The sequence below is a fragment of the Balaenoptera borealis genome (genome assembly GCF_965194805.1).
Source record: "Balaenoptera borealis genome assembly, chromosome: 20".
Lineage (NCBI taxonomy): Eukaryota > Metazoa > Chordata > Mammalia > Artiodactyla > Balaenopteridae > Balaenoptera > Balaenoptera borealis.
Genome location: NC_138879.1, coordinates 51,187,844 through 51,214,015, shown reverse-complemented (window position 1 = coordinate 51,214,015; position 26,172 = coordinate 51,187,844). Strand labels below are relative to the sequence as shown.

Here is a 26,172-nt window from a genome sequence, read left to right as displayed (position 1 = left end):
TACAGTGCTAACGTCTAACACCATTAGATTAGCTTTGTCTGCTTTCTTATTTTAACAAATGAATCATATAGTCCATATTCAATGAATGACACAATCATTCATTGTGTTTGTCTTCCTCCATTCAACATTGTGAGGCTCCTACTCACAAATGTGTGTGGTAGTTGTTATTTTCATTGTTGTATACTCATACCATTGTATGGATATATTATAATTTATCTGTCTTAATGTTATGAGCATTTGGGTTGTTTCCAGTTGTGGGATATTATGAATAATTCTACTTTGAAATTTCTGTATAGGGCTTGTTGCACATGTTGCTGCTGGGTATGTGCTTAGGAGTGGAATGCCTGGGTCAAAATGTTCAAAATGTATGTCAACTTTTGGAGATAATAGTGCCAGAAAGTGGTTGTATGAATTTATACTTTCCCCAGCAATGTATGAGAAGAATTCCTGTGGGTCTGCAGTCTTGACAGACTTCATTTTGTGTTATTTTAATTATAGCCATTTTGGTGGGTGTGTAATGGTATTTCATGGTGGCTTAGTTTGCGTTTCTCGTATGGCCATTGAGGTTATTTAGCATTTTCCATGTCTGTTAGCCATTGGGATATCATTGTGTGGGGTGTGTGTGTGTGTGTGTGTTTGAAATTACTTCTCAAGTCTTATGCTTGATTTTTTATTGGATTGTCTTTTTTTTTTTTTCCACTTATTTTTCTGATAGGAGTTCTTTATATAATCTTATTAGAGCCTTTTGGTGATGTGGCCCAAATGTCTTCTACTCAGTACCTTAGATTTTCATTATTTTAATGGTGTCTTTTGATGAACAGAAGTTCTTAATTTTAATGTAGTCAAATTTATTGATCTTTTCTTTATGATGAGTGATTTTTATCCTGGTTTTTAAAAGAATATTTTCTTACCCTGGGGTTATATGAAGATATTTTCATGTATTTTGTAAAAGCTTCATTGTTTATAGCCACTCACATTTGTATCTAAAACCCATCTAGAACTGACTTTTATGTATAAGCTGTAGATATGGGTAAATTTTTATTTTATTTTTTCATATGGAGAGTCAGTTCCTTTACCATTTAGTGAAAAGATCACCTTTTTCTCACTGCTCTGCAAGATCATCTTTGTTAACTATCAAGTGAATGTACATGTGTGGGTCAGTTTGAGGACTCTGTTTTATTTGATTAGTCTATTTGCCTATTTTTGTGCCAGATTCTGTGCTGTAATTTATAGTAAATTTTTCATTTGTTTCTTTAAATGAAACATAAAGTTAGAAACTTTAAAGTTATAAACTTTAAAGTTTAGAAACGTATAGTTTCTAAAAACTATAAAAGTTTTTCTCTGCTGAGAACTATGTTTTCATTCGTTTCAACAGTATTTACCTTTACACCAGGCAGCGTAGTTACAATAGCTACTTTAAAGTCTTTGATAAGTCCAACCTGGGTCATCATGGGGTTGGCATGTGTTGATTTTCTTTCCTCTTGAGAATTGGCCACATTTTCCTGATTCTTTTTATGTCAAATACTTTTAGATTGATCTTGGAGATTATGAATATTTTACTGTGAGACTCTCAGTTCTGTTAACCTGATTAGGTTCAGTTCATAAGTTCTGTCTTGCCTTCTGTAGTAGGTAGTTCTAATGTCAGTTCGTTTTTAAAAGCCTTTGCAGTGCTCCTTTGGATGTGTCCATGTATGCATATAGCTCACGGGTGAGTGTGAGACTTGTTCTGGTTCATGCACAGAATTAGGGGATCCTTTTCCTAGCTCTCTTCTCTCAGTACCACTCTACTCGTCAGCTCATGGGGACCCTGTCCTGGCCCTGTGATCAGAAAAACAGTTGTTTGTCCTGTGCTGCTGCATCTGTTGTGGCTTCACAACTGGGGCAGCTCTCAGATTCATGCTGGCAGAAAATAGGAAAAAAAACCCAAATAAGCAGTAAACTGCAGTATGAATTGTTTCTTCCCGTTTTGATTTCCCTCCCTAAACTGTCTGCTTTTGCTTATTTTTTAGAGTCCTCAGGTAGTTGCTTTTTGTATTTTTTCCAGGGTTTTTAGTTGTAATAAGGGGAGAGAATGGCCTTGGTGGGCTTAATCCATCTTGGACAGTGCCAAAAGTCTCTGTTCTCTCATATTTTTGTTTATTAGACATATCTTTTTCTTTCCACCTTCATTCAAGAAGGATACTCTGTGGTCAGGTATAGAATTCTGAGTATTTATGATATTTTCTTTCAGCACTTTGAAGTTCTTATTCCATTGCTTCTGCCTTCCATGTTTCTGATGAGAAGTCAGCTGTAAGTCTTATTGTTGTTCCTTTGAAGGTGAAATATTATTTTTTCCGTGGCTGTTGTGAAGATGTTCGTTTTGGCTTTTGTTATTAACAGTTTTACTGTGCTATATACCTAGGTGTGTTTTTCTTCATATTTCTGCTGTTTGGAGTTCACAGGGTTTCTTGGATCTCTGAGTTAATGTCTTACATCGTGATTGGAATATTCTCAGCCATATGTCTCTTTAAAAATTTGTTTTTATTGAGATGAACATAAAGTGCATAAATCTCAAGTGTACAATTTGGTGAATTTTAACGTGTGAAAAATTTTACTAGGGTAATAAATCATCATCTGCATCAAGATCCTGAACATTTCTAATACACTCATGTTCTTTACTAATAAGTAAATACCCCACCTGCCTATTCTTAGAGGTAGCCAGTATTCTAACTTTTAACGCTATGTTTTAGAATTGCTTGTTGTTGGACTTCATATAAATGGAATCATATAGTATGTAGCCTTTTGCATCTGGTCTGTTGGGTCATTATGTCTGTGAGACTTATCCATATTGTTCTGTGTCTCAGTAGTTAGATTTTAATGCTATGTATATTCTATAACATGAGTATACCATAATTTATTTATCCATTCTACAGTTGAGAGATATTTGGATTGTTTCTGGTTTTTGGCTATTGTGAATGAATACATTTTTTAACTTTCTTGTACATGTCTTTTAGTGGACATGTGGACTTATTTCTCTTGAGTATACATAGTAGTGAAATCACGGAATTTTTGAGTTTTTGCACAGGTATATTTTTAGCTCTACCAGCTATTTCCATTGGCTGTTACTTCTTCAAATATTTGTATATGTTAGATGTTCGCATTGCATCTACATGGCTTCTTTAATCTCTCTTCCGTATTTCCCATCATTTTTGTCTTTGTTTATTATCTTCATATCACTGATTTTCTCTTCAAATAGGTCTAATCTATTAAACTCATCCATTGTATTTTTAATTTGGATAATTGATTTTTTTAGTTTATTTCCATTTGGTTATTTTTCATCGTTTCCATTTCTCTGGTGGTTCTAAATTTCTGAACAGATCAAATACAGTTATTTTAAAGTCTGTTTCTAATAACATATCTGGATTCATTGTAGATCTGTTTTTGTTATCTGTTTTGTTTTTTATCATAGTCTTTTATTTATTTTTATTAATTAATTTTTGGCTGTGTTGGGTCTTCGTTGCTGGGCGCGGGCTTTCTCTAGTTGCGGCAGGTGGGGGCTACTCTTCGTTGTGGTGCGCAGGCTTCTCATTGCGGTGGCTTCTTGTTGCGGAGCACGGGCTTCAGTAGTTGTGGCTTGCAGGCTCTAGAGCGCACGCTCAGTAATTGTGGCACACGGGCTTAGTTGCTTCGCGGCATGTGGGATCTTCCCGGACCAGGGCTCAAACCTGTGTCCCCTGCATTGGCAGGCGGATTCTTAAACACTGCGCCACCAGGGAAGTCCCTATCATAGTCTTTCCTTGTGCATTCTTAACTTGAGTACTAGACATTATATGTGAAAATTGTTGAAATAAAGCCATTTTTCTTATGAGAGGCAGGCAACTAGTTGTACTAACAATCCTGGATCACCTTTATTCATTTATGGGAATTGAGATTATATGAAGTTTTGAAGGTTGGATTATTTTAAATTATTCCCTTACTGTAGGGTGTGTCCCTTTGGAGACCCAATCCACAGTGCAGGGTGTTTACCATGGATCCCTTTGTGTATTGGGTCTTGGACTCTTAACTTTTGCCACCCTGTGCTGGGGCTTTCAGATGCTCTGCTCAGCTTCTCAGTGCTGCATCTGTTTCTTTTGGAGTTGGCACGTGCTTCTGGAGAAGAGCTGTTCCAGATGCTGCACCCAGTTCTCCATGTGTCTTCATTCTGGTCCTTGGCTCTGTGATTCTTTTTTGCCTTGTTCTCCCATGCCTTCATGTAGGTGTCTTTCATATTTTTGTCTGGTTTTCTTAATTAGCAGGAAGGTTGGTTCACATTACCTATTCTGCCACTACTGGAAACAAAATTCTGACAATAATCATTTTTTAAATGTCTAAACAAATTTATTTTGATTTATTTTATAACTCTTATGTATGAGTCATCAACTTTCACATAAACCCCTCATCAGGAACACTAAAACTAATTCAAGGGAGTTTATCATGTGTCTTTTGCTCTTAAGTAAACCACCTTAGAATACTGCAGCTAGTTCAGAGAAGATTCGTTTATCCTTTAAACTGTTTTCGTGGACAGAGTTTCAAAATTTTTATTGATTTTTAATAAGCTCCTTTAAGAATAATATTTATAACTGGGTCACATGGATTAATATCTGTGTCTAGAGGCCCATATAATGCTGTTGTTCATGTATGGCAGCGTATGACCCCTGGGGACTTTTGGTACTGCCTTATGTCATCTGAAAGGCTGAGGCTTTGTACACAGTAGATGCACACATATCTGTTGAATGATGGATGAGTGGGGTTTGATGAACTAATAAAAAAATCAGTTCCGGACATCAAATAAGCAGGAGATGGAAGAGTTAGTTTCAGAATAACCAGATTCCTAACTAAATTTTCTGTGTATGAATTTTTTTTTTCTTTCAAGATCTCTGCACTTGTCCTAAGAGCCCAAGCATCTGAGATCTTACTTGAAGAGTTACAACAGGGGTTTTCCCAGGCAAAGAGGGATGTTCAGGAACAGATGGTAAGTTAACATTTAAATAAACATTAACTATGTTAAATATATTCTATCTTGAAATAATCTTTGATGTGACTTTATCTTCCTGGCCAAAGTGGTTACTATTATGTTCTCCAGAGCCTATAGAACGTTAGTAATGGACAAGATTATGTAAAGACATTATTCTTTTTCTGAACCTACCTCTTGACCAAAAAAATTATCACCTTTAACTTAATTTATTTTTCTTCGATTTGAGAAACCTAAACAAAATAAACTGTGGACCAGCATTTAATTTTTAGTTCTAAATACAAGCTAAAAGTTGAAATCTCTCAAAGCCCTAGGAGGTACAGCTTTTGAGCAGTCACTGTACTTTTCCTGGACAGCTAATTTATTTAAAACAACCTCAGTAATTTCATAGGATTTACGATAAAACATGCACCATAACTGCTGTGGCGCTGGAAAACTTCCAGAAGGCTGTCAATTTTGAGAGGAATTGGAACAGAGAGCTTCTTAAAGAGTTGCCTTGAACGTCTGCAGAATTGTTCTCCAGCTTTGGGCCTCTTCCTCACCAGTCAGGCTCCACTTGCCTTGCTCTTCCTTTTTCTCACAGTTGGAACCCTGCATCTGATGGCCCTTCGTAAACTATAGCAGAGTTGGTCCTGCTGGGGTGATCCTATAGAGTTGCCTCTTGTCCAGCTCTTCCAGGGTTGACAGAAAAACAAACAAACTCCAAGTTGTATGGTAATGGTTTGTTTTTGATTGGCATTGGGTCAGTATCTGAATGGCCTTTGAGCTGATCCCTAAATACTAGCCCTGGTCTGTTGAGAAACATCTCACTCTAATCAATGACCAGAGAGTTTCATATCTTTTCATTATTTAGAGAATATGAAATAATCATTGTTGATCTCAAGGACACTGTTAAATGCTGACAAAGTTTCATAGTGTTTAGCCTCCTTACACTCCCCTGTCCCCTCTCATCTTTTCCTTCTCATCTTTTAAAACTCATCTGCTTTTGCAAACATTTTTCAAGTTGATTCCACTTAAAATGAATATATTGCAGGTGACATTGAAGAATTGTTGAAATTAAGGTTGAGGTCTTGTGAACTTTAACATCTTACCATTTTCTTGAAATTACCTTTAAATGTTATTACACTGAGAAAGATAAACTCAATTTCTTATGCCCCTTCAAAGAAGGGTAGCTATGGTAGTGGTTGGGATCTTAATATTTCCCCTGAACTATTTATTTGAAAAATTTCAAACTTAGAGTTGTTTATGGAGTGAACATTCATAAAATCTTCACTTAGGTTTACCAGTTAATATTTTGCCACATTTTTACTGCTTGCAGTTGTTTCTCAGTCTCTCTCTTTCATATATATGTATATTATATTACATATGTATTTGTTTCTTTTTCTGAACCATTTGCAAATAAGTTGTAGACATCATGACACTCCTAAATATTTCAGTATGTATCTCCTAAGAACAAAGAAGTTTTTCTGCATAATCACAATACTGTTATTATATGCTTAAAATGTAACCATTGTCCCTAAAAGTCCTTGATTGTTTTTTTAGTGGTGGTTTTACTTTTTGATCAAGGAACTAGTCAAGGATCACATATTGTATTTTGTTGTCATGTCACTTTAGTCTCCTTTAATCTAGAACAGCCACCCACATTTTGTTTTTGGCTTTTATGACATTAACATTTTTGAAGAGTCCAGACCATTTGCCTTGTAGAATGCATTTGTCTGATTATTTTCACATGGTTCAAGTTAGACATTTTGGGAAGAATACTACATGGATGAAATGATGCAATGGAAAGTTCATAACAAGAGGCATGTTATGATGGGTAGTTCCATTGTTGGTGATGTTAAGTTTGATCACTTGGTTAAGGTGATCACAGTCGTTTTAGAATGACTACCAACAGCATACTTACTAAGTGAAGTTCAGCATTTCTTTGTTGGCCCTCCATATCCACGGTTTCCACATCTGTGGATACAGAGGGCTGACTGGAAGTGACTTGAGCATCTCAGTTTTTGGTATGGGAGCGTGTCTTGGAACCCAGTCCTCTGCGGATACCAAGAGACACCTGTAGTTCTTTTTACCCTTAGAATGTTATGCCAGGTAAAGGTTTACAGTCTGGGTGCTGTGTTCAAAAATTACTTGAAATGATTTTTCTCTCTGTGGTTGTGTTATCAATTTGATACAAACAGAAACAAATGGAGCTATGTATTACATTTTTGGATTTTCTTCTTTTTTGATTGACTTTTTTGTTTTTTGAACATGCAACATGGTTCATATGTCAGAACTATGAAAGTATATAAACACTCAGAAGTTTCACTTCCATTCCCTGTCCCTTTCACCCTGTTCCCACCAACTCCTGTACATGATCATTTAAATTTATTTTTGGTTTATCCTTCTGTTTTTCTCTTTACAAAAATAAACAAATATAAACATATTCTTCTTTCCCTTCTTTTATATCCAAAACGTAGTGGGATGCTATTATTTTGTTGTAAATGGGTTGAAAGTGAGCATAAAGCAACAATTGATTCTGGTCTGAAATAAATAAGAGCCAGTAGAATTAACCAAAACTTATGCATGACCTTGCCTGCCTACCAGCAGTCTATTTGTCCTTCAGGATGCAGCAGTCACCTTTTGTGGGAAATGTTCTTGAACCCTCTCCACTAATTAGGTACCTTGTGTCCTTTTATCACTGCTGTACCCATTGTCTGTTACAGCACTCGTAGTATGGTTGGGTAATTTTTGGTTTACTTATCTTTCCCTCCACTGTACCATGTGCTTCTCTAGGGCAAAGTCTATCTTTTATCCCTGTATTCTCCATGGGCAGCAAATCACCTAGTGTAGAGTAGTAGCTGCTGAACAAATGTTGGATGTGGAGTAATCTACACTTACGTATATGTTCAATGGTTAGTAGTAAAAAATTAGCAGAAATACTTTTGCAGAATTTTATCTTATACTCAAATTAGCTGGACTAACTTTTATATTGATATAAATTAATATGAAATACCTAAAATTGTTGTATACATCAGCAAGTGGAAGAAGTAGGAACGTGTTCCATTTTAAGAATGAGCTGCTCAAATGTCCTGCATTTCCTAAGCATAAAGCCTCGTGATGGCGTCTAATATTTGGGGTCCTTGGGCCATTCCCAGTGATCCTGAGCTTGAACGTATGTATATTTAATGAAAGGTGAAGATACTGCTTTTTGTTTATCCCTGCCTCCTGTGGAACGCATGCTGTGAGGAAATAGGAGTTGTCTTGGAGTACACACTTTTTTTGATATAAGTCTTGATTACGTCCACCTCTTCCATTGAGCTAGAGATGCTGGTCCTAGGGATATGGGGGAAGAAATTCATTACTTTTAAGCTGTTGGTAGAAACAGTGGAGAATAAGCTCAGATACTTGCTTCATTTCCTGTCCCCTTGAATATATTTAAGGGCTGTAAATCAATAAATCTCTGAGCTGCTTTTTTTAAGTCTTACAGAGCTTTATCATGTACCATCCATCCTCAGCCCTTATTTCATTTGGCCTTTGTTTTTCTCTGGTGCAGTTATCAGCAGATAGGATTTACCTTTCTGGCCGTGATTAGTGTCTGTTTCTATTTTAGGCAGTGCTGATGCAGTCACGGGAACAGGTTTCAGAAGAGCTGGTGAGGTTACAGAAAGATAATGACAGTCTTCAGGGAAAGCATAGCTTGCATGTGTCATTACAACAAGCAGAAGACTTCATTCTCCCAGACGCTATAGAGGTAACTTATTTTCTATAAGACCAAAAATGTAAACAAGTACATTTTCTGAAATGGCTACAAATTCTTTTTTAAAAAGTCTACAAACAACAAATGCTGGAGAGGGTGTGGAGAAAAGGGAACCCTCCTACACTGTTGTTGGGAATGTAAGTTGGTGCAGCCACTATGGAAAACAATATGGAGGTTCCTCAGAAAACTAAAAATAGAGTTGCCTTATGATCCAGCAGTCCCGCTCCTGGGCATATATCCAGACGAAACTATAATTCAAAAAGATACATGCACCCCTATGTTCATAGCAGCACTATTCACAATAGCCAAGACATGGAAACAACCCAAATGTCCTTCAGCAGATGATTGGGGGCTTCTCTGGTGGTGCAGTGGTTAAGAATCCACCTGCCAATGCAGGGAATGTGGGTTCAATCCCTGGTCTGGGAAAACCTGCATGCCGTGGACCACCTAAGCCCGTGCGCCACAACTACTGAGCCTGTGCTCTAGAGCCTGCGTGCCACAACTACTGAAGCCCGCACGCTCTAGGACCCACGTGCCACAACTACTGAGCCTGTGTGCTGCAACTACTGAAGCCCGCGTGCCTAAAGCCTGTGCTCCACAACAAGAGAAGCTACCCCAGTGAGAAGACCATGCACTGTAACGAGGAGTAGCCCCTGCTCACCACAACTAGAGAAAGCCCATGTGCAGCAACGAAGACCCAACGCAGCCAAAAAAAAAAAAGATGAATGGATAAAGAAGATGTGGTACATAATATACCATGGAATACTACTCAGCCATAAAAAAGAACAAAATACTGCCATTTGCAGCAACATGGATGCAACTAGAGATTATCATACTCAGTGAAGTTAAGTCAGAAAGAGAGAAATTCCATATGATATCACTTATATATGGAATCTAAATATGACACAAATTTATGAAACAGACTCACAGACATAGGGAACAGAATTGTGGTTGCCAAGGGGGAGGGAGGGTGGCGGAGGGATGGACTGGGAGTTTGGGGTTAGTAGATGCAAACTATTACATATAGAATGGATAAACAATAAGGATCTACTGTATAGCACAGGGAACTATATTCAGTATCTTGAGATTAACCATAATGGAAAAGAATGTATGTTTATGTATGTATAACTGAGTCACTTTGCTGTACAGCATATATTAACACAGTATTGTAAATCAGCTATACTTCAATTTGAGTGAAGTAAGTCAGAAAGAGAAAAACGAATACTGTATGCTAACGCATATATATGGAATCCAAAAAAATGGTACTGATGAACCTAGTGGCAGGGCAGGAATAAAGACACAGACGTAGAGAACGGACTTGAGGACACGGTGGGAAGGGGAAGCTGGGACGAAGTGAGAGATTAGCACTGATATACATACACTACCAAATGTGAAATGGATGGCTAGTGGCAAGCATAAGGAGATCAGCTCCATGCTTTGTGACGACCTAGAGGGGTGGGATAGGGAGGGTGGGAGGGAGGCTCAGGAAGGTGGGGATACGGGAATATATGTATATACATAGAGCTGATTCACTTTGTTGTACAGCAGAAACTAACACAACATTGTAAAGCAATTATACTCCAATAAAGATGAAGAAAAAAAAAAGGATTCCCTGGCAGTCCAGTGGTTAGGACTCTGTACTTTCACTGCTGAGGGCTCAGGTTCAATCCCTGGTCAGGGAACTAAGACCCCTGCAAGCCGCATGACGTGGCAAGCAAACAAACAAATACATACATACATACAGGCTTTATTGGGATATAATTCACATACCAAATAATTCAGCCATTTAAAGTGTACAATTCAATGGTTTTTAATATATTCTCAGATGTGTAGCCCTCACCACAGTATTTTCATCACCTCAAGGAGAAACCCCTTACCTTTTATTCAGCCCTTCCTCCCCAAGGCTTAAGCAACTTCTAATCTTTCTGTGTATAGGTTGTCCTGTCTTTCTTTCCTATGAATGGAATCATACAATTTGTGGTCTTTTGTGTCTGGCTTCTTTCACATATCTTAGTGTTTTCAATGTTCATCCATGTCATACCATGTATAAGTACTTCATTGCTTTTTATGACCAAATAATACTCCACTATATGGATATTTTGTTTATCCATTTGTCTGTTGATAGATATTTGGGTTGTTTCCACTTTGGACTATGAATAATGTTGCTATAAACATTCGTGTATAGGTTTTGGTGTGGACATACGTTTTCATTTCTCTTGGGTAGAAACTTAGGAGTGGACTTGCTGGGTCGTATGAGAGCCCTGTTTTATCCTTTGAGGATCTCTCCACATCCTCACTAACACTCATCGTTATCTCACATTGTGATTATAGCCATCCTGGTGGGTGTGAAATGGTATCTTACGGTAGTTTTGATTTGCATTTCCCTAATGGTTAATGATATTGAGCATCTTTTCATGTGTTTATTGGCCATTTTTATATCTTCCTTGGAGAAATGTCTATTCAGATCCTTTGCTTACTCTTAAATTGGGTTATTTGCTTTTTATTTCTTTGAGTTATAAGAGTTCTTTATATATTCTAGATACAAGTCCCTTATCAAGTAGATGATTTACAGATATTTTCTCCCATTCTGTGGATCGTCTTTTTCATTTTCTTGATGGTGTCCTTTGAAGCACAAAAGTTTTTAATTTTGATAAAGTCCAGTTTATTTTTTTCTTCTGTTGCTCATGCTTTCAGTGTCATATCTAAGAATCCTTTGCCAAATCGAAGGTCTGTATTATTCTTGCAGGACCAGATTGAGAGTGCACCAGAAATTAAATATTTGAAGGGGGTCACCATGCTGGCTCCTTGTGATATTTGTTTTTCTATATAGCACTTAGGGCACAGCACACTCAGCCTCCTTCTGTCTACCGATAATTTTTATGGCATTTGCTCACTTCCATTCTTTTGTAGTTGGGAGAATCAGGGCTGCAAAACCAGAAGTTTCCTGAGACATTCATAAGTATCTCCTTAACTTTTTCCAGACTTTATATTCATATGTTTTATTTTTTTAGTTTTATAAATTTATTTATCTTTGGCCACGTTGGGCCTTTGTTGCTGTGCGTGGGCTTTCTCTAGTTGTGGCGAGTGGGGGCTACTCCTCGTTGCGGTGCGTGGTCTTCTTATTGTGGTGGCTTCTCTTGTTGCGGAGCACGGGCTCTAGGCACATGGGCTTCAGTAGTTGTGGCACGTGGGCTCAGTAGTTGTGGCTTGCGGGGTCTAGAGCTCTCAGGCTCAGTAGTTGTGGCTCACGGGCTTAGTTGCTCCGCGGCATGTGGGATCTTCCCGGACCAGGGCTCGAACCTGTGTCCCCTGCATTGGCAGGCGGATTCTTAACCAGTGCGCCACCAGGGAAGTCCCTCATACATTTTAAAACCTTTCAACGTCATGAAAAATATCATCTTAGGCTAAACCCAAGTAAACACTACAAACAGTATAGGCAAAGATGAGATTTCATAGAGCAACTCTCAAAATGAAATAGAAAAAATATTTCCTGTAAGATCCTTCTGTTTTTTTTTTTTTTAAAGAAATTTATAATTGTTAAATTTTTAAAAGTCAGACATTACAGAGATTTATAGTTTTGTAAGTAACAGTTTTTCCTAATCCTACCCTGCAGATTCAACCCCTACTGTTTGGACCTCGTTCTTTTTTCCCATATAGATTTTAACATGACTCTTAGTTTTTGTTTTTATTTGCTCATTTACACAGGCTCCGTTGCCTACCCTGCCATTAGCTCCTTGCTCTCCCTCTCCTTTCCCTGCCCTCCCCCAGCTTGTGGTCTCAGCTCAGGTTACTGACACCCTGGAGAGCTCTCTCTCCTTTCTGAACTGGTGACTGATCTCATCAAGGAGAAAGTGTTGGGGACCTGTCTATTTTTGCTGTCAGCATACCACTTCCCACCTCTGTTAAACTTTTCACTTGGCAGGAAAGGTTCTTCTCTTCCATGTTCTATAAGGACTTTTTGTACCTAGATTTAAAAAAAATTCCAAGAATCCTTGAAGGTTATAACCAGTCTAGCTTATAAATCTTGATTCTGTAATAAATCTTAACGAAATTTTTCTTGATACAGTTTTTCAAGAAAAACTGCCTTTTTTTTTTTTTTCCTGCTGTTCTTTAATTTATACATACATTTGGTAGTTATCTAAGAATCCCAGTTTTTACTTTAGAGTTGCTTTAGGATATAATTGGGAGGATTTTTTTGGGGGTGGTGGAGGAGGATTTTTAAAAGAAGACAACTACAATTTAGGGAAAAAATAAACTAAGATTTAAACTGAATTTATTACAGGAAAACAGCTGATCACCTTAGAAAGCCTCTCTTTGCCATACCTGCCTCTGGCCTAACAGTACTTTGCTTTTGTGGTAGGTGTTCAACAAGTGTTTGTTTGAATGAATAAATGAATAAGTAAGTACATTCTGTCCTCTTGGAGTTCATACTTGCTTCTGAGTTTCAGTCTTTTTGGTCCTCATTCACTAACTCCCTTCAAATTTAAGCAGGTAATAGTGGAAGTGTCTAAGCTATTCATAGTGAATCCCACATTGTAAGTCACTTCAAATTTTAATTTTTCCATTTATGAAACAGTTTTGAGGGAAAAATATGTAGTTCACAATACACATTTTTTGGTTAGTAATGTTGTTATTTCTTTAACATACTGAATAATAACATGGCATAACACCTGCCCCTCGAAGCCAAGAGTGGGTTGGAGTTCAAAGTCCTAAATTTTGAACCGTCTAAAACAACATCTGAAATTCTGGTTGCAAAAAATCTTTAGCTTTTTTTGTTTATTTTCTTTCACCCTTATAAACCCAATATCCATTTGTTTCTTGAATCTAGGCGCTCCGGGAGTTGGTATTAAAATACCGTGAGAACATCATTAATGTGCGGACAGCAGCCGATCACATGGAAGAAAAGCTGAAGGCTGAAATACTTTTCCTGAAAGAGCAGATTCAAGCAGAACAATGTTTAAAAGAAAACCTCGAAGAAACTCTGCAGCTAGAAATAGAAAACTGCAAGGAAGAAATAGGTGAAGATAAAAGTGATGTAGTTTAGAATTGAAGGCACTAAATAAAACTTTTTCTCTGGTTATAACAGTCTTAGAATGTAGAAAACAAAAAAGTATAGGAAAGAACTAAGTAAGGACTCAGTCCCTTTTTCCGGATGTTGATATATCCAGTGATTAGGAGTTAAAAAAAAAAAAACCAAAAAACTCATCTTTTTAGGAGCTCTGGTGGCCTCTCTGGCAATTACTAATAGATAGGAAATTCAGGACTTGAACCCAGACGCTGGGGAATATGAGTAGATGGATGGCATTTCCTTGCAGAACTCAGAAGTGTTAACAGACTCCTGCTGGGATTAGCTCCCCCCACAGCCCCCCGAGTTAGGTGTAGGTATTTGATGCAGAGACAGTTTATGACATGGTGTTCTCATGTGGACTTTCACTTTTCCTGAGCTTGATTATGATGCTGATTGGTTGGGGATAATTTTGAGAAAGGGGTGTTGGTCCCGCACCCCCATTCTGCCCACTGTTCAGTACAACATTTGACTTTCATTGCATGAGATTGAGCTTATGGGGGAAAGGGGTGTTTTAAGAAAAGACTTAAATGCAAAATAATGAATAAATGCTAACATGTCTCCTCCTTTTTTCCTCCTAGCTTCCATTTCTAGCCTAAAAGCTGAATTAGAAAGAATAAAAGTAGAAAAAGGACAGGTGAGTTTCATGAGTTTCAAATTGATTCTGTCAGCAGCCAGTATTTATTTATTGAATCCTACTGTGCTGGACTCAAGGAATAAAATATAGTTAGGACATAGTCCCTGCCTTCAAGCAACTCCTGGGAAAAATACAGTGGAATACGGGCGTGATGGTGGTAGAGACCATTTAATGAGAGCCTGCTCTGTGTTGACTGGAGGAGATACAGGGAAGACTAAGATGTGACTTAGCCTGGAGCTTCCACTGTGGTGGGAGGACAGGCAAGGTGTGGCCTTGACATGATAGATACTTAAAGCTACAGTGGAAATAAGTACAAAATCTTTTACAAACAGGAGGTGATGTTTTCTAGCTGGCTTAGAGTCTCCTTCTGTTAGACACCATGAACACCTTTTGGTAGATGACCCCATTCAGCTTACTGGCCTCGTTATTCATTGACTCAGTGACCTTTGCTTCTGTGCTGCCCTGCCTTGCCACACTCCTGCCTGCACCTTGCCCCACTTCTGACATCTCACTCCAGGCTCATGCCCCTGACCCCTGTCTACCATCTTTCCAGCCCTTAATCCCATAGGTTCATCTGTCTGAGTACCTCATTCAGACCTTCAGTTCCTTAAAATTTTCCTTTTCTGTTGGTTCTAGCAACTTCTTCATGGCTTTGCTTTCTTTCCTTCTAAGCTGCATCTGACATGGCTTGCCTCTTCAACTAGTCTCCCACTAACGCCTGCAAGCCCCCTGATTGCTTGTTCTTGTGCTACCCTCACTTGATACCGCCTAACCCTGGATTAATCCTGGTGTCCCCCTTCTGTGCCTCTGCCCCCAGCTGCTGGTTCCACTGGAATGAGTAACACTGCGTGCTCCTGCTGCCAGGTGCTGCTCCGTAGCCTTTCATTTGCTTTTAGTTGCTCCTTTCCATTCCTCACGGTGGATGTTTCAGTCACCACTCACCTCACCTCCTCATGATGGCACGTGATGGCCTTGTACTCCTGTCATAAGCAGGACCTACCTTCAGCTTCTTGGCTCCTCAGTTACATGTTCTCTTATTTTTCTTCCCAGCCTTCTCTTTCTTGCTTCTTCAGAGGAAAGGATGACCTGTTTCTGACTAGTCTTCTGTCACTGCACATGTGCTTTGACTGAGTCCCTCACATCTTTTCCTGGCATCCTCTCCATCTTCCCCTTCCAGTATGGGCCTTGAACTTCTACCTCTTTGTCTTTTCCATTATGCATAACCAATCTCAGAGGTCTCCCGGTAAGAGGGGAAAAGTTTCTCTTTGGATTGTACTTCTTTCTCCAGCTACCAGTCCTTCTTCTTCCTTCTATACCCAGAGTTCTTGAAAGAGTCATCTCCACTGCCCGACCTCCCAGTCACTCCTCAGCCCACTACAATCTGGCTTTGGCTCCCACTGTGCTATCAGGTTACACTGGCAAAAGTCGCCAGTGTTCCAACGTGTCCCATCTTTCCCACTCCCTCTGCCACTGTTTGGGTCAACTTCAGTGCTCACCTGGCGCATTGTAACAGCCTGACTTCTTTCCCGGCCTCCAAAATTTATCCTCTTCAGATTTCATTTTCATATTGAAACCGAGGTGATTATAAACTTGACTGTGAGCCAGTCTGGTTTAAAACCCTTCTGTAGTTCCCTTTATCTATATTCCTTAGCCCAGCTGGGATCTCATGCCTCACCACTGCCTTTCCGGCCTTCGCCTCCAGGGCCCCAGCACTCTGTGCTGTAATGTAGCAAGAGCTCACCTCAGTTCTTTAACTCATTTTTTTATACGTCAACTTCCTCTTTTTGGAGTATCTCTCTCCACCTTCTCCCCCTTACCACCCTTTAAGGGTCAGATGTCATCTCTTCAAGGAAGCCCTTCCCAACTTTTCTGGCAGAATTAAGTGCTGCTTCATCCATGTTCACATGGCATAGTTAACTTACATGTCTGTCTCTCCTGATTTTTCCATCCCCAGGCCTTAGAACATAGGAGGTGCCTAATAAACGTTTACTAAGAGAAAGAATAGGTCTTGAAGAATCAATAGAAGATCCACAGATGTCAAAGGGTAAGAAGAGCATTCCAAGCATAGCCAGTATCCAGGGCCTAGGAGGACGCGAGCTTGGGTGCGTTTCTCCAGGCTGCAGGCCCCTCCAGGCAGGTGTGCTGTGACCTGTAGGGAGTTTCTGTGTGTTTCAGCTTTTCCCTTTTTAATTTCACAGTTGGAGTCCACCTTAAGAGAGAAGTCTCAACAGCTTGAGAGCCTTCAGGAGATGAAGATCACTTTGGAAGAACAGTTAAAGAAAGAAACTGCTGCTAAGGTGACATTTTTGTTGGTAGTTTCATGAAAAAGTGTGAAGAATGTAGAATCACATCTTCACTGTTTAAAAAAAAAAACCCTGCTGCTTTGAATAGTGCCACCTTCTGAAAGTTGGCAAGACTCTCCACTCGCAGAAAGAAAATGGAATGACTTTATCTCTTCAGAGTTGGGTCAGATGTGCACACTGCCAGCTCTGGAGGTCTGTGTCACAGGCTTAACTGGCTTTTTAGGCATTGAGCTAAAGGCCACGAACCAAACTTGGCACTGCCATAGCCAGAAGCACTGCTTTGGAAGTGTCATTCCATTTGACTGATTTATGAAATATTGCACTGAACCATATTTGCTGCCTAAATTCTGATTAGTCCTGTTAGAATAAAAGTGCATGGGGCTAACTGTGGGGGAAGTTTGGTTTTGGTGGGCTGTGATCTAACCTTTAAGTGTAAAAATGTTGTGTATGTGTTAATAGTCCTGTTTTTAGAAAGGCTCCCACACAGGGAGTCCTGCTGAAGAGTTTCCCTGTAAGGAAGACTGGGGAGGATAGCTGGGGCTGCCTAAGGCATATTCATTGAGAATTTTCCTGGCAGATGCTTGACTGCTGTGGTTGTCAGAGGAAATCCCTAAAGATCCTGTCCTGTTGCTATGACAGCTACTGATCTTACGGCAGCTGCTTTTTGATGATTAATCATTGTCACCAGGCTGCTGGGGGTGAGGGGTGGAGCGCAGCACTTTCATTCATTTTTAATTTGGCTCTCATACTCAGCTCATTTTAGGACCTAGAGCAAGTAGCTTAGGCAATGTGCACCCTTGCCCTGTAAAGACAGAGACAAAGGGAGACTCACAGGATACAGGAATGTGATGGGCACCCACCTTTCCTCTCTAGTAGTAGGAAATGACAAGTGCCTAGACTTCCTGAGTGATTTGACCTATGGCTCTCCAGCATTAATCCTCATTCAAAACTTGTATTTTTTTAGGTTACTGTTGAACAACTAATGTTTGAAGAGAAGAACAAAGCTCAGAGGTTGCAGACAGAACTAGATGTCAGTGAACAAGTCCAGAGAGACTTTGTAAAGCTTTCTCAGACCCTTCAGGTGAGGCATTTGGGGAACCCCTAGACAGAACACTGAGGAGGCACTTTTGGGGTTCTTGTTACCCAGGAGAATTTGCTAATCCCTGACTGGCCCACTGACAGTAGCCAGAGGATTAGAAATTATGGCTGCCCCTGCCCCAGCTCCTGGTCATTTAAGCTGGAAACCTGGTTTATACCTCAGACTTGTCCCCCTTTCTTTCCCTTTTCCTCTTCCTTGCTGGCCCTTAAGGGTAAAATATAAAGTCCTTAGCATAGCACGTAAGGCTCTTCCCAGCCAGGCCTATCCCTGCGTTTTGTCCATCTCTCTGCCTTACATTTTATATTCTATGTTCTAATTTTTAAAAACTACTTGTGGTTCCTTGCCCACAGCATGTGTTCCCTCTGGAAGCATGGCCCCCTTGCTCCTTTCTTCCAGGGCCCTGCTTAGCTTTGTCCTCCTTGTGGAACCCTCTCTAGGTCCGCAGGCTGGTATAGTGACATTTAGTATATTGTGCTAAAACTCCATGTAAGCTTGTTCTTTTCCCCCAACTGAACTGTGGGTTCTCAGAGGTCAAGGATCAGGTCTCATTCATCTCCATAGTCCCAGCACCTTATACTGGGTCTGTTACACAGCAGCTTTTGAGAATTGTTTTTTGAATTTAATTGTTCTTGCTGCCTCTTTCCTTTGAAGTGACTAGTCTCTGGTGAGTTAATCTCCATCTCAGCTAAACCAGCCAGAGTGAACCAGAGGTCTAGGCAGGAGCCGTCTGCACTTACCTCGCTGCATTATTTCTCTAGGTGCAATTAGAGCGGATCCGGCAAGCAGACTCCTTGGAGAGAATCCGGGCAATTCTGAACGATACCAAACTGACAGACATTAACCAGCTCCCTGAGACATGACACCCTCATGGCAGGACTCTAGCCTGCACTTTGGGTTTTTAACTCATCTTTAGAGCAACATTAATTATTATTTAACTCTTAACTGAAGAAGAAGTCACACACAGAAAAAGGAAGACTGGAGAAATGCTTAATTCTAGTGGGCAGACCGTGCAGCGCGGGAGCAGCACACAGCCAGGGTGATTTGCAGCAGGAAAGACCTTTCAACTGGGAACCAGACTCCAGACCTGACTCCAGTGGGTGTGGGGTCAGATTCGGTGATGGAGGAAGTGCCGTTTCCTTGCCTGCTTTAGTCAACATTTCCCTGCCCTACAGCACCGTCCCAGTAGTGTTTGAAATGGCATTTCCTGTTCATAGCTGTTGGAAGAGAGAATTTGTTTCTGTTGTCTAGAGTTCATCAGTAACAGTATTCAGCTAGCAGACAGAGGTGGAGTATGCCGTATGAATATTTTATATTAAAATATGAAGTTTGAAAGCAGCCCACTGGCTAGTGACTGTATTTCCTAGCTCAGTGTATTTTTTTTTTAACCATTTTATCTTGCATTGGAGGACCTTAAATGCTACTGAAACTTGCCTGAGAACCATAAGACGGTGGCAGACAACCAATTCAATTGAATTGGAACCGAACTAATTATGAGGATTTGCAAACTTGGCTGGGGCTATATGTATTGGAAGTTGAGGTTAAAGGAAAAGCACAAGAAACTGTTTGGAAGCACTTTTCCTGCTACCTGGGTAAGTTTCGTGGACTCACAGGTACCAGGGTCAAGCTGAACTGGCACCATCTACTCTTTTGAAAACTGTTTTAGTTTAGTTATTGGATCAGTGGAAAAAAATATTAATAAAACAAGCTATGTCTGACAACAGCTAGTATAAATTTATAAGTCTGCTGCTTATTTTATTTTCAACTCGAGTCAGTGGGCCTGAGTACGTACTTGTTTCAAAAGTGTCAAATACAAAAATGGTGATAACTAGGTTTGGCAGATGCCTATTTTGTACTTTTCTTTTATATTTTAGACCTGGAGTGTGATAATGCTTGTGGTGAAGTTGGGGAAAACCCAGTTAGTTGATCAGTTTGGAAATCTGCTTTGTCATTTCTATGAGGTTAGATTCCTTTCCTGTGTGGATAAAGCTTCAATGAACAGGTTGTCTTTGCCGTAGCCTTATGAAGTGTTGCAGAAAGCACAAGGATGGATTTATATTCACTGTTTACCTGCAGTACTGTTAGCCAGTGGAAGACTACACTGTGCGATTCATCATACAGATGGTTCCAAAGTAAAACTGTTGTTTTCAAATTTTTGTGATTGGTGTTGTGTAATGGCAGAGTACTTGAAGGAACCATATGGAAATTAAGTGGATTGAGTAGATTGTTTGGCTCACATAAAGCTACAACTTGAATTGTCTTTGTTATAAATGAAGTCATAATGGACTAGCCCTAAAGATCTTTATTTCTGTCTTCCATAGGACAGGACAAGGTAAGGCCTACATACCTCATTCCTTGGGCTATTGCTGTAGTCTTACATTCATGATTATGAATTTTGAAAGTAAACACTAATTATGGAAATAGTGCTATAGGCTTGCATGCATGAAACATTATTTTAGTTGGTTTAAAGTCCCTTTGTATAAAGTACTACTCTGTTTCCTTTAAAGGAAACATGTATCCTGATTGATTGAGTTACAGGGAATTTTATTAATTCCAAAAATACAATCACTTTAAATTACATAAGTGTCAGACTAGTCCCTTGGATAAACTCCAAGCTAATTTGTTTCAGATTATTAAAATTGGCACCATAAATCAAGATGGATAATTCATAACCTTCCGGAACGAACTGAACTACAACTCCCAGGGAACTGCTTGGCTGAGACTGGGTACCTTGCTGATGCTGATGTTTTTCTCCGTAAGACGGTCCTGGGCCCATAAAATTCATGATTAGGAAACTGTTAGCACTCTCTACAGTGGCAGATGCAAATTGTTGGAACCCACTTTTTTGAGAAAAATATGCTAGAAAAACCCAAACTGAGACTAGGTTTTGTTAACAATCTCTACTTCTGGTATGAAACACTTCTTTAAACTGGGTTTTCTTTATAAATGGGAAACTGATTTAGAAGGTAGTGTTTAGCCCTTCAAGACAAAAGAAAAGGTCAGCTGGGTTTCACGAGTGTTCCTGCACTTGTATTCAGTCTGTGTACACGTGTTCTCACGCATGTCTAACCTGATTTACCTCTTACCTGTAACCTACCACCTTACCATGTATGTGGCTTTTAATTGGCAGTCACTCAGCCATTTCTAGGCAGGTACAGTATTACCTTTCAGAACTCATTGGCAGGTATAAAAATATTACCTAATGCTAAAAGACAAAATCATATACTGTATACCAAGCTATTTGTTTCTCCATTTGAGATCCTACATGTGCACCTCATACCCACTCAGTGACATGTATTGGGACACAGAGCACAGCCGAACTCAGCTCTGAAAGGAAATACTGCCTGTCGAGGAAGTGAGCCAGCAGTGGCCTTGCAATTGTGGATACCGAGTTCTGCTCTGAGCAGGTTTCAGGTATAACCATTTGTTAACTGTACTGAAGGTGTGTCCTTAAGAAAGTGTTCAAATTAAAAAAGCTGCTGTCTAGTATACTGTGTGGCCTTTTCCTTTGAGTTCTAGGGTTCTGTCCCTCTTCAGAGTCATATTTCTGGTGCTGCTACGTTAAAATGCAGCTTTTATTCTTGTTCAAATATCAAGAAAACTCAGTAGGGTTCATGGAGGTCTGGCAGTGTGCAGCTGAAAGTCTTGGGCACTTTTTTTTTTCTTTTAAATCCTAGGCCCTTGCTGAATACAATCATATACTTGAGCCTGTATATAAACCACAATCCAATTTTTAAATAAAAGCATTTATTCAATAATTAATTATAAAACAAGTAAAGTATAAAAAGTGATGAACAACCACACCAAAGTTCATCCTTTAAAATGCCTCTTTATAAATTAGATAACGCTACCTGTTCGTTTTACAATGAGTTTAAGCCTTCACTTGTGTTAATTTCAGGTGTGAATCTGTTCCTGGTGGTGTCAGAAGTTTACATGATTTCGGATATCGTTAATTTGCTTCACCATTTCTCTTATGTGCTCACCCCTGTAAAATCATAAAGTTACTCACTTTGGGTAATACAACAGATGAATAAACCATTAATATTGATTCGTAAGAACTTAGTAATACTGAAGTATCTTAGAAGTGCTCTGCTAGAATTAACGGCTAAAGGTTTCAGATGGATAGTAATGGTAATTCATTTAAGGCTAGCGGCAGCAAATATAGTAGTGGAACTGCTGGAAATATTTTTGAACATATTCACTGGGGAATACCTTGACCACACAACAAAATTATAAAGAAAGACATCCTTTTTGACCCTCTCACTATACTCATCTATTAAGTCCATATCTATCACCGTCAAGTCCTGGTAATTACTTGACCCGCAAATGTCAAGTGGTCTTATCTGGGCAAAGAAAGGTTGATTTTGGCATTTTGCAAAGAAAAAACTACCTCGCACTAATAGCTGATTGGTACTTACTCCTCCTTCAGGATGGACTGAATGCATTTTCGCTGGTAGGCGCTGAGAGTAATGGTGGGCTTTTGAGGACTTAGTACCTTTTCCATCTTTCGTTGTTGATAGTCTTTTTTCATAGTAACCTTAAGTATCAAACAGAACACAGACACTTTAGCTATGGTTTGCTGTACATTTTCATAGTATCTATTTTAGTCTATTCTTTTTACATTTTATAAAATTATTTTCTGTAGAAGGAACACTTTAAGAAGTACCAAAGGTAGCCACCTTGTACCCATTCCTACCTGTTTGATGGCGTTGCCCAAATGTCGAAGTTGATCAGGTATCAGCTGTAATTCTTTCTTCATGTCTCTCTCACTGTCAGAGAGAACTGGGAGCTGAGAGTGAAAACTGTGAAGTACTTTTTTCATCCTGTAGAAGAGGTAAGCAAACATCTCAGCTTAAGATCTCGGCTCCTTAGGAGGAACACAATCCTAACTAAAGCTCCTAATTTAGGAATCTGGTGTCTGTGAAGGAGGCCTCCACAGGACGGGTTTGGGGAAAGCATCGCTGCACTGTCTTCCGTAGAATACACCTCAGAGGGAGTATCTAGCACCCGAGAACTTAATAACACTAGTAGTACCTGACCTGAGTAGGGAACTGAATGTTATACAATTACACAGCCCACTGACCTGGTCATGATATCTTCTTGTTTTTCCTTGGCTTCCTCATATTTGTCAGCTAAGCGCTCGGCCATTTCCCGCAGACTTTTCCTAATGGCATAAAAAGCAAGAGTCTCTAGAGGTGCACCTTGATGGTGAAGCCAACTAATGTGGTTCAGTATCTTAGGGTGAGACACAGTTCCAGTCTAGCTGAACTATTTTTTTTTCTCCCTTGTCTTGGCACTTACCTCTCCTCTCGACAATAATTGAGATCTTCTAGTTGTTTCTTTTTTTGGTCACATAACAATTTGACCCTTCAAGAACAAAAAGAAATTTAATCAAAAGCCAGGTCTAGGCCATTATACAGTGTCAGCCACCAGCCAGGGACCGACTGGTATGTGAACAGAGGCCATCCTACCTCCGCTGAATCTCCTCCTTTGCCAGGTCCTGTTTAAGAATGTACTGTTCTCTGAACACCTGGGTGGCTCTGCTGATGAGCTGAAGGCATTCTTCGGGAGGAGGAGCCGTATCTTTTTCAGATGATCTTAAAAAAAAAAAAATTTCTGTCATTACTTTGCTTAGCTGAGTAAAACAACTGAAGACAGACTCACGTCTTTTTACACTTCCTGTTTATCTTTCTCAGATGCCTCCATATCTATGTATTCTCTCTCTGTTCTCACTAGCTGATTAAATATGCCCTGTGTTTCTTCCAACTCCAACATAGTAAAAAGTATATGAAAAGAAATAGCTGAGGACAGGCTGCAGAGTAATTACAAAACAGAGAAGGGAGCCAGTTTTTAAAACGGATACGCCCTAAATTACATACTTCAAAAATGCTGGATTTGCAACACTACGTTGCAGAATGCTTCTAATATGTTTTTCAAAGGAATCCGGGGTTTCAGCCAGAATACGGAGGGGAGACTGTGCCACTTCAACATCGTCTCGGGTACAAAGCAGGGGAGGAGACGCTGGATGGACTGTGCTTCTGCAAAATAAAAAAATAAAATAAAATTTACCATGGAGTGACTTGCTGTAAGTATAGGAAAACCTAAATCACATTCATCCAGAATTCTGAGGATATAAGAAACTATAAAGTGTTACAAATACTCTCAATGGCAATTTCAGAAAGCTTGAAAGATTGCAAACTTTAACAGCATGGCCAATGACTTACTTTGCAATAATTCACATCTGGGAGTTTGTTAATAACATTACTTCATAGACAACTTGTATTTCAGAGAGTTGGCAGAAACATGATTTGAAGGTATCTAGGTAACTAATATTCAGGAGTTTTTTTCCCCTTTGGGATTCATGTTTTTATTCTGAAGTATCCTAGTATGACTAGGTCTTACTTTACTAAAGGTAGGGTAGGATTTTAAAAACATGCCGAGGCAACAGGCAAAAAGGCAGTTTTTTGTAGTGACTTTATTACTTTTGTTCAGTCTTGCTAGTTTTTAGTCTCTTGTAGTATAAATATCACAAAATTGATAGTGAATTATTTTCTTTTCCAAATGATGTCACTTCTCAAAGAGTATGGAAATTCTTCTAAGGAGAGTAAATTAATGCCAGTGTTTTAAACTATGTCAATACCTAGAAGCACATGCTTTCACAAATGACACCAAGACACTGGGGGGAAAGGGGTCTAGTGTTCCAGTACTCCAGTGGCTTGTTAGAGACTCCTATTCCTGCATTTATAAAACTCAGAATGACCTTCCAGAGCTGTTGAAAACGGTACTTATAGCTTAATATGGGTTCCTTAAGGGGAACAAGGGTTATGAGTTCAGCTATATACCACCTTTCTTCCAGAGTCTACATATTCTGTGATGTCCCTATGAGGCTGGCAGAGATGGAGAAACTGGACTTTGAAGTCAGAAAGCCCGGTCTTTGCAGCCCAGTTCTACGTGCTCCCTGTGACTCTGGCATGTACATAACCTCTCTGTCCCTGATCCCTCCTCTACAAGATGAGGATAACGGTGCTGTCCTTAGCGCAGGGTTGTTCTGATTGCCGGAGGCTTACTTCTGAGCCTGGCACATAAAGTTTAAAATCATTAAATCAGGGACCTCCCTGGCAGTCCAGTGGTTAAGACTCTGCGCTTCCACTGCAGGGGGCGAGGGTTCGATCCCTGGTCTGGGAGTTAAGATCCCGCATGCCACGTGGCGTGGTTAAAAAAATCATTAAATCTAACTCGTATTCATGATGGAGTTCAGTATTTTAGTATTCTTTCCACACTTGGGTAAAGCTCTTAACTCTCCGCTAGCTAAAGGAGATGCCAGAAATTATGCCTAAAATAAATCCTTACAGAGATGGCAGGAGCAACAGAAATAACCACCCCTCCAACCCTCAAGTCAGAAGCCAAAGCATAAACCATGTATCTTCAGTCCGGTTACTAAGGACATCTTCCCAGCTTAGATTTTGCAGAATTAACGAGAGCTGTGTGGGAATACAAAGTGGGACGTACAGTAAAGGCCTTACGACGCATTCGTAGTTACTGGTGATGCAGATCATCGTAGGCCCCAGGATGTCAGGGACAATCCAGAACCCTCGAATCGGAGCCGGCTGCCTGAAAGAACACACAGCCAGAGTTAAACTACAAGACGGCAAAAGCAGTGGGTCCAAAGGCAATGCTATGGCTGAGGTTTGTGGCCCTCTCAGGGCTGGGCTGACAGTTGGGTGGGACATGGTATCAGTGCAGTAACCTCAGGGGTGGTGACTTGGAAACCTGTATTACTTACAGCTCTGATCGGTTTGAATCAAGCTGTCACTCAGCAGCCAGACGTCGCTTACAGGTCACTCAGGAACCCACAGCCTCATGGTGCTCACTGTAATCTCGGCAGTTACCACGATACGAGGAAGCCAGTTCTTTATGTGTCTTTCTCCCAACTCGCACGTAAGCTCCAGCTACCTCTGCATGCCTAGCCGAGCACCCAACCCAGATTAGGTGCTCAGAAACTGTTGACTGAATAGTGTCTTTCTCACCTTAAAAATTCAATGCAGGCCAGAATCTATGTCACAGGACTTAACGTACTGTGCACAGCACGCGGCTCCCTCTCAGTCTCGGTTCTACTTCACTGAAGAACGTGAAAACGGGGCCTCAGACAGGAACTGTCTTTCCTGCCGACGCGCTCAACCCCCCCACGGCTTACTTCTGCCCAGACTGTTGACGCCGTCTCCTCTCGCCTCTTCTGAGATTTGCTCCGTCAGCTCTGCAACCACAGAATCTCCCTACTGTCCGTTTACCCTCAGCTTATAAACAAGCTGACATCGCTTCCATTCAAAACACTCTCCACTGTA

General features: G+C 40.0%; 2 protein-coding genes across 4 annotated transcripts in view; one reads left to right on the top strand and one right to left on the bottom strand.

The window, feature by feature from the left end:
- RABEP1 (rabaptin, RAB GTPase binding effector protein 1) overlaps positions 1 to 21,319 on the top strand; it is a 103,485-nt gene extending 82,166 nt beyond the window's left edge. For both annotated transcript variants that reach the window (XM_082370606.1, XM_082370605.1), the window contains 7 exons: positions 4,892 to 4,990; positions 8,583 to 8,723; positions 13,558 to 13,747; positions 14,376 to 14,431; positions 16,630 to 16,728; positions 17,699 to 17,815; positions 18,592 to 21,319. In XM_082370606.1, the coding sequence (XP_082226732.1) occupies positions 4,892 to 4,990; positions 8,583 to 8,723; positions 13,558 to 13,747; positions 14,376 to 14,431; positions 16,630 to 16,728; positions 17,699 to 17,815; positions 18,592 to 18,693 (804 nt within the window). In that variant the 3' untranslated portion in view covers positions 18,694 to 21,319. The remainder of the gene's footprint in view (positions 1 to 4,891; positions 4,991 to 8,582; positions 8,724 to 13,557; positions 13,748 to 14,375; positions 14,432 to 16,629; positions 16,729 to 17,698; positions 17,816 to 18,591) is intronic.
- A 241-nt stretch (positions 21,320 to 21,560) lies between these two features.
- NUP88 (nucleoporin 88) overlaps positions 21,561 to 26,172 on the bottom strand; it is a 29,789-nt gene continuing 25,177 nt past the window's right edge. For both annotated transcript variants that reach the window (XM_082370625.1, XM_082370626.1), the window contains exons 11-18: positions 25,340 to 25,441; positions 23,710 to 23,868; positions 23,302 to 23,427; positions 23,132 to 23,197; positions 22,914 to 22,994; positions 22,527 to 22,653; positions 22,249 to 22,367; positions 21,561 to 21,815 (exon numbers count right to left, since the gene is read on the bottom strand). In XM_082370625.1, the coding sequence (XP_082226751.1) occupies positions 21,752 to 21,815; positions 22,249 to 22,367; positions 22,527 to 22,653; positions 22,914 to 22,994; positions 23,132 to 23,197; positions 23,302 to 23,427; positions 23,710 to 23,868; positions 25,340 to 25,441 (844 nt within the window). In that variant the 3' untranslated portion in view covers positions 21,561 to 21,751. The remainder of the gene's footprint in view (positions 21,816 to 22,248; positions 22,368 to 22,526; positions 22,654 to 22,913; positions 22,995 to 23,131; positions 23,198 to 23,301; positions 23,428 to 23,709; positions 23,869 to 25,339; positions 25,442 to 26,172) is intronic.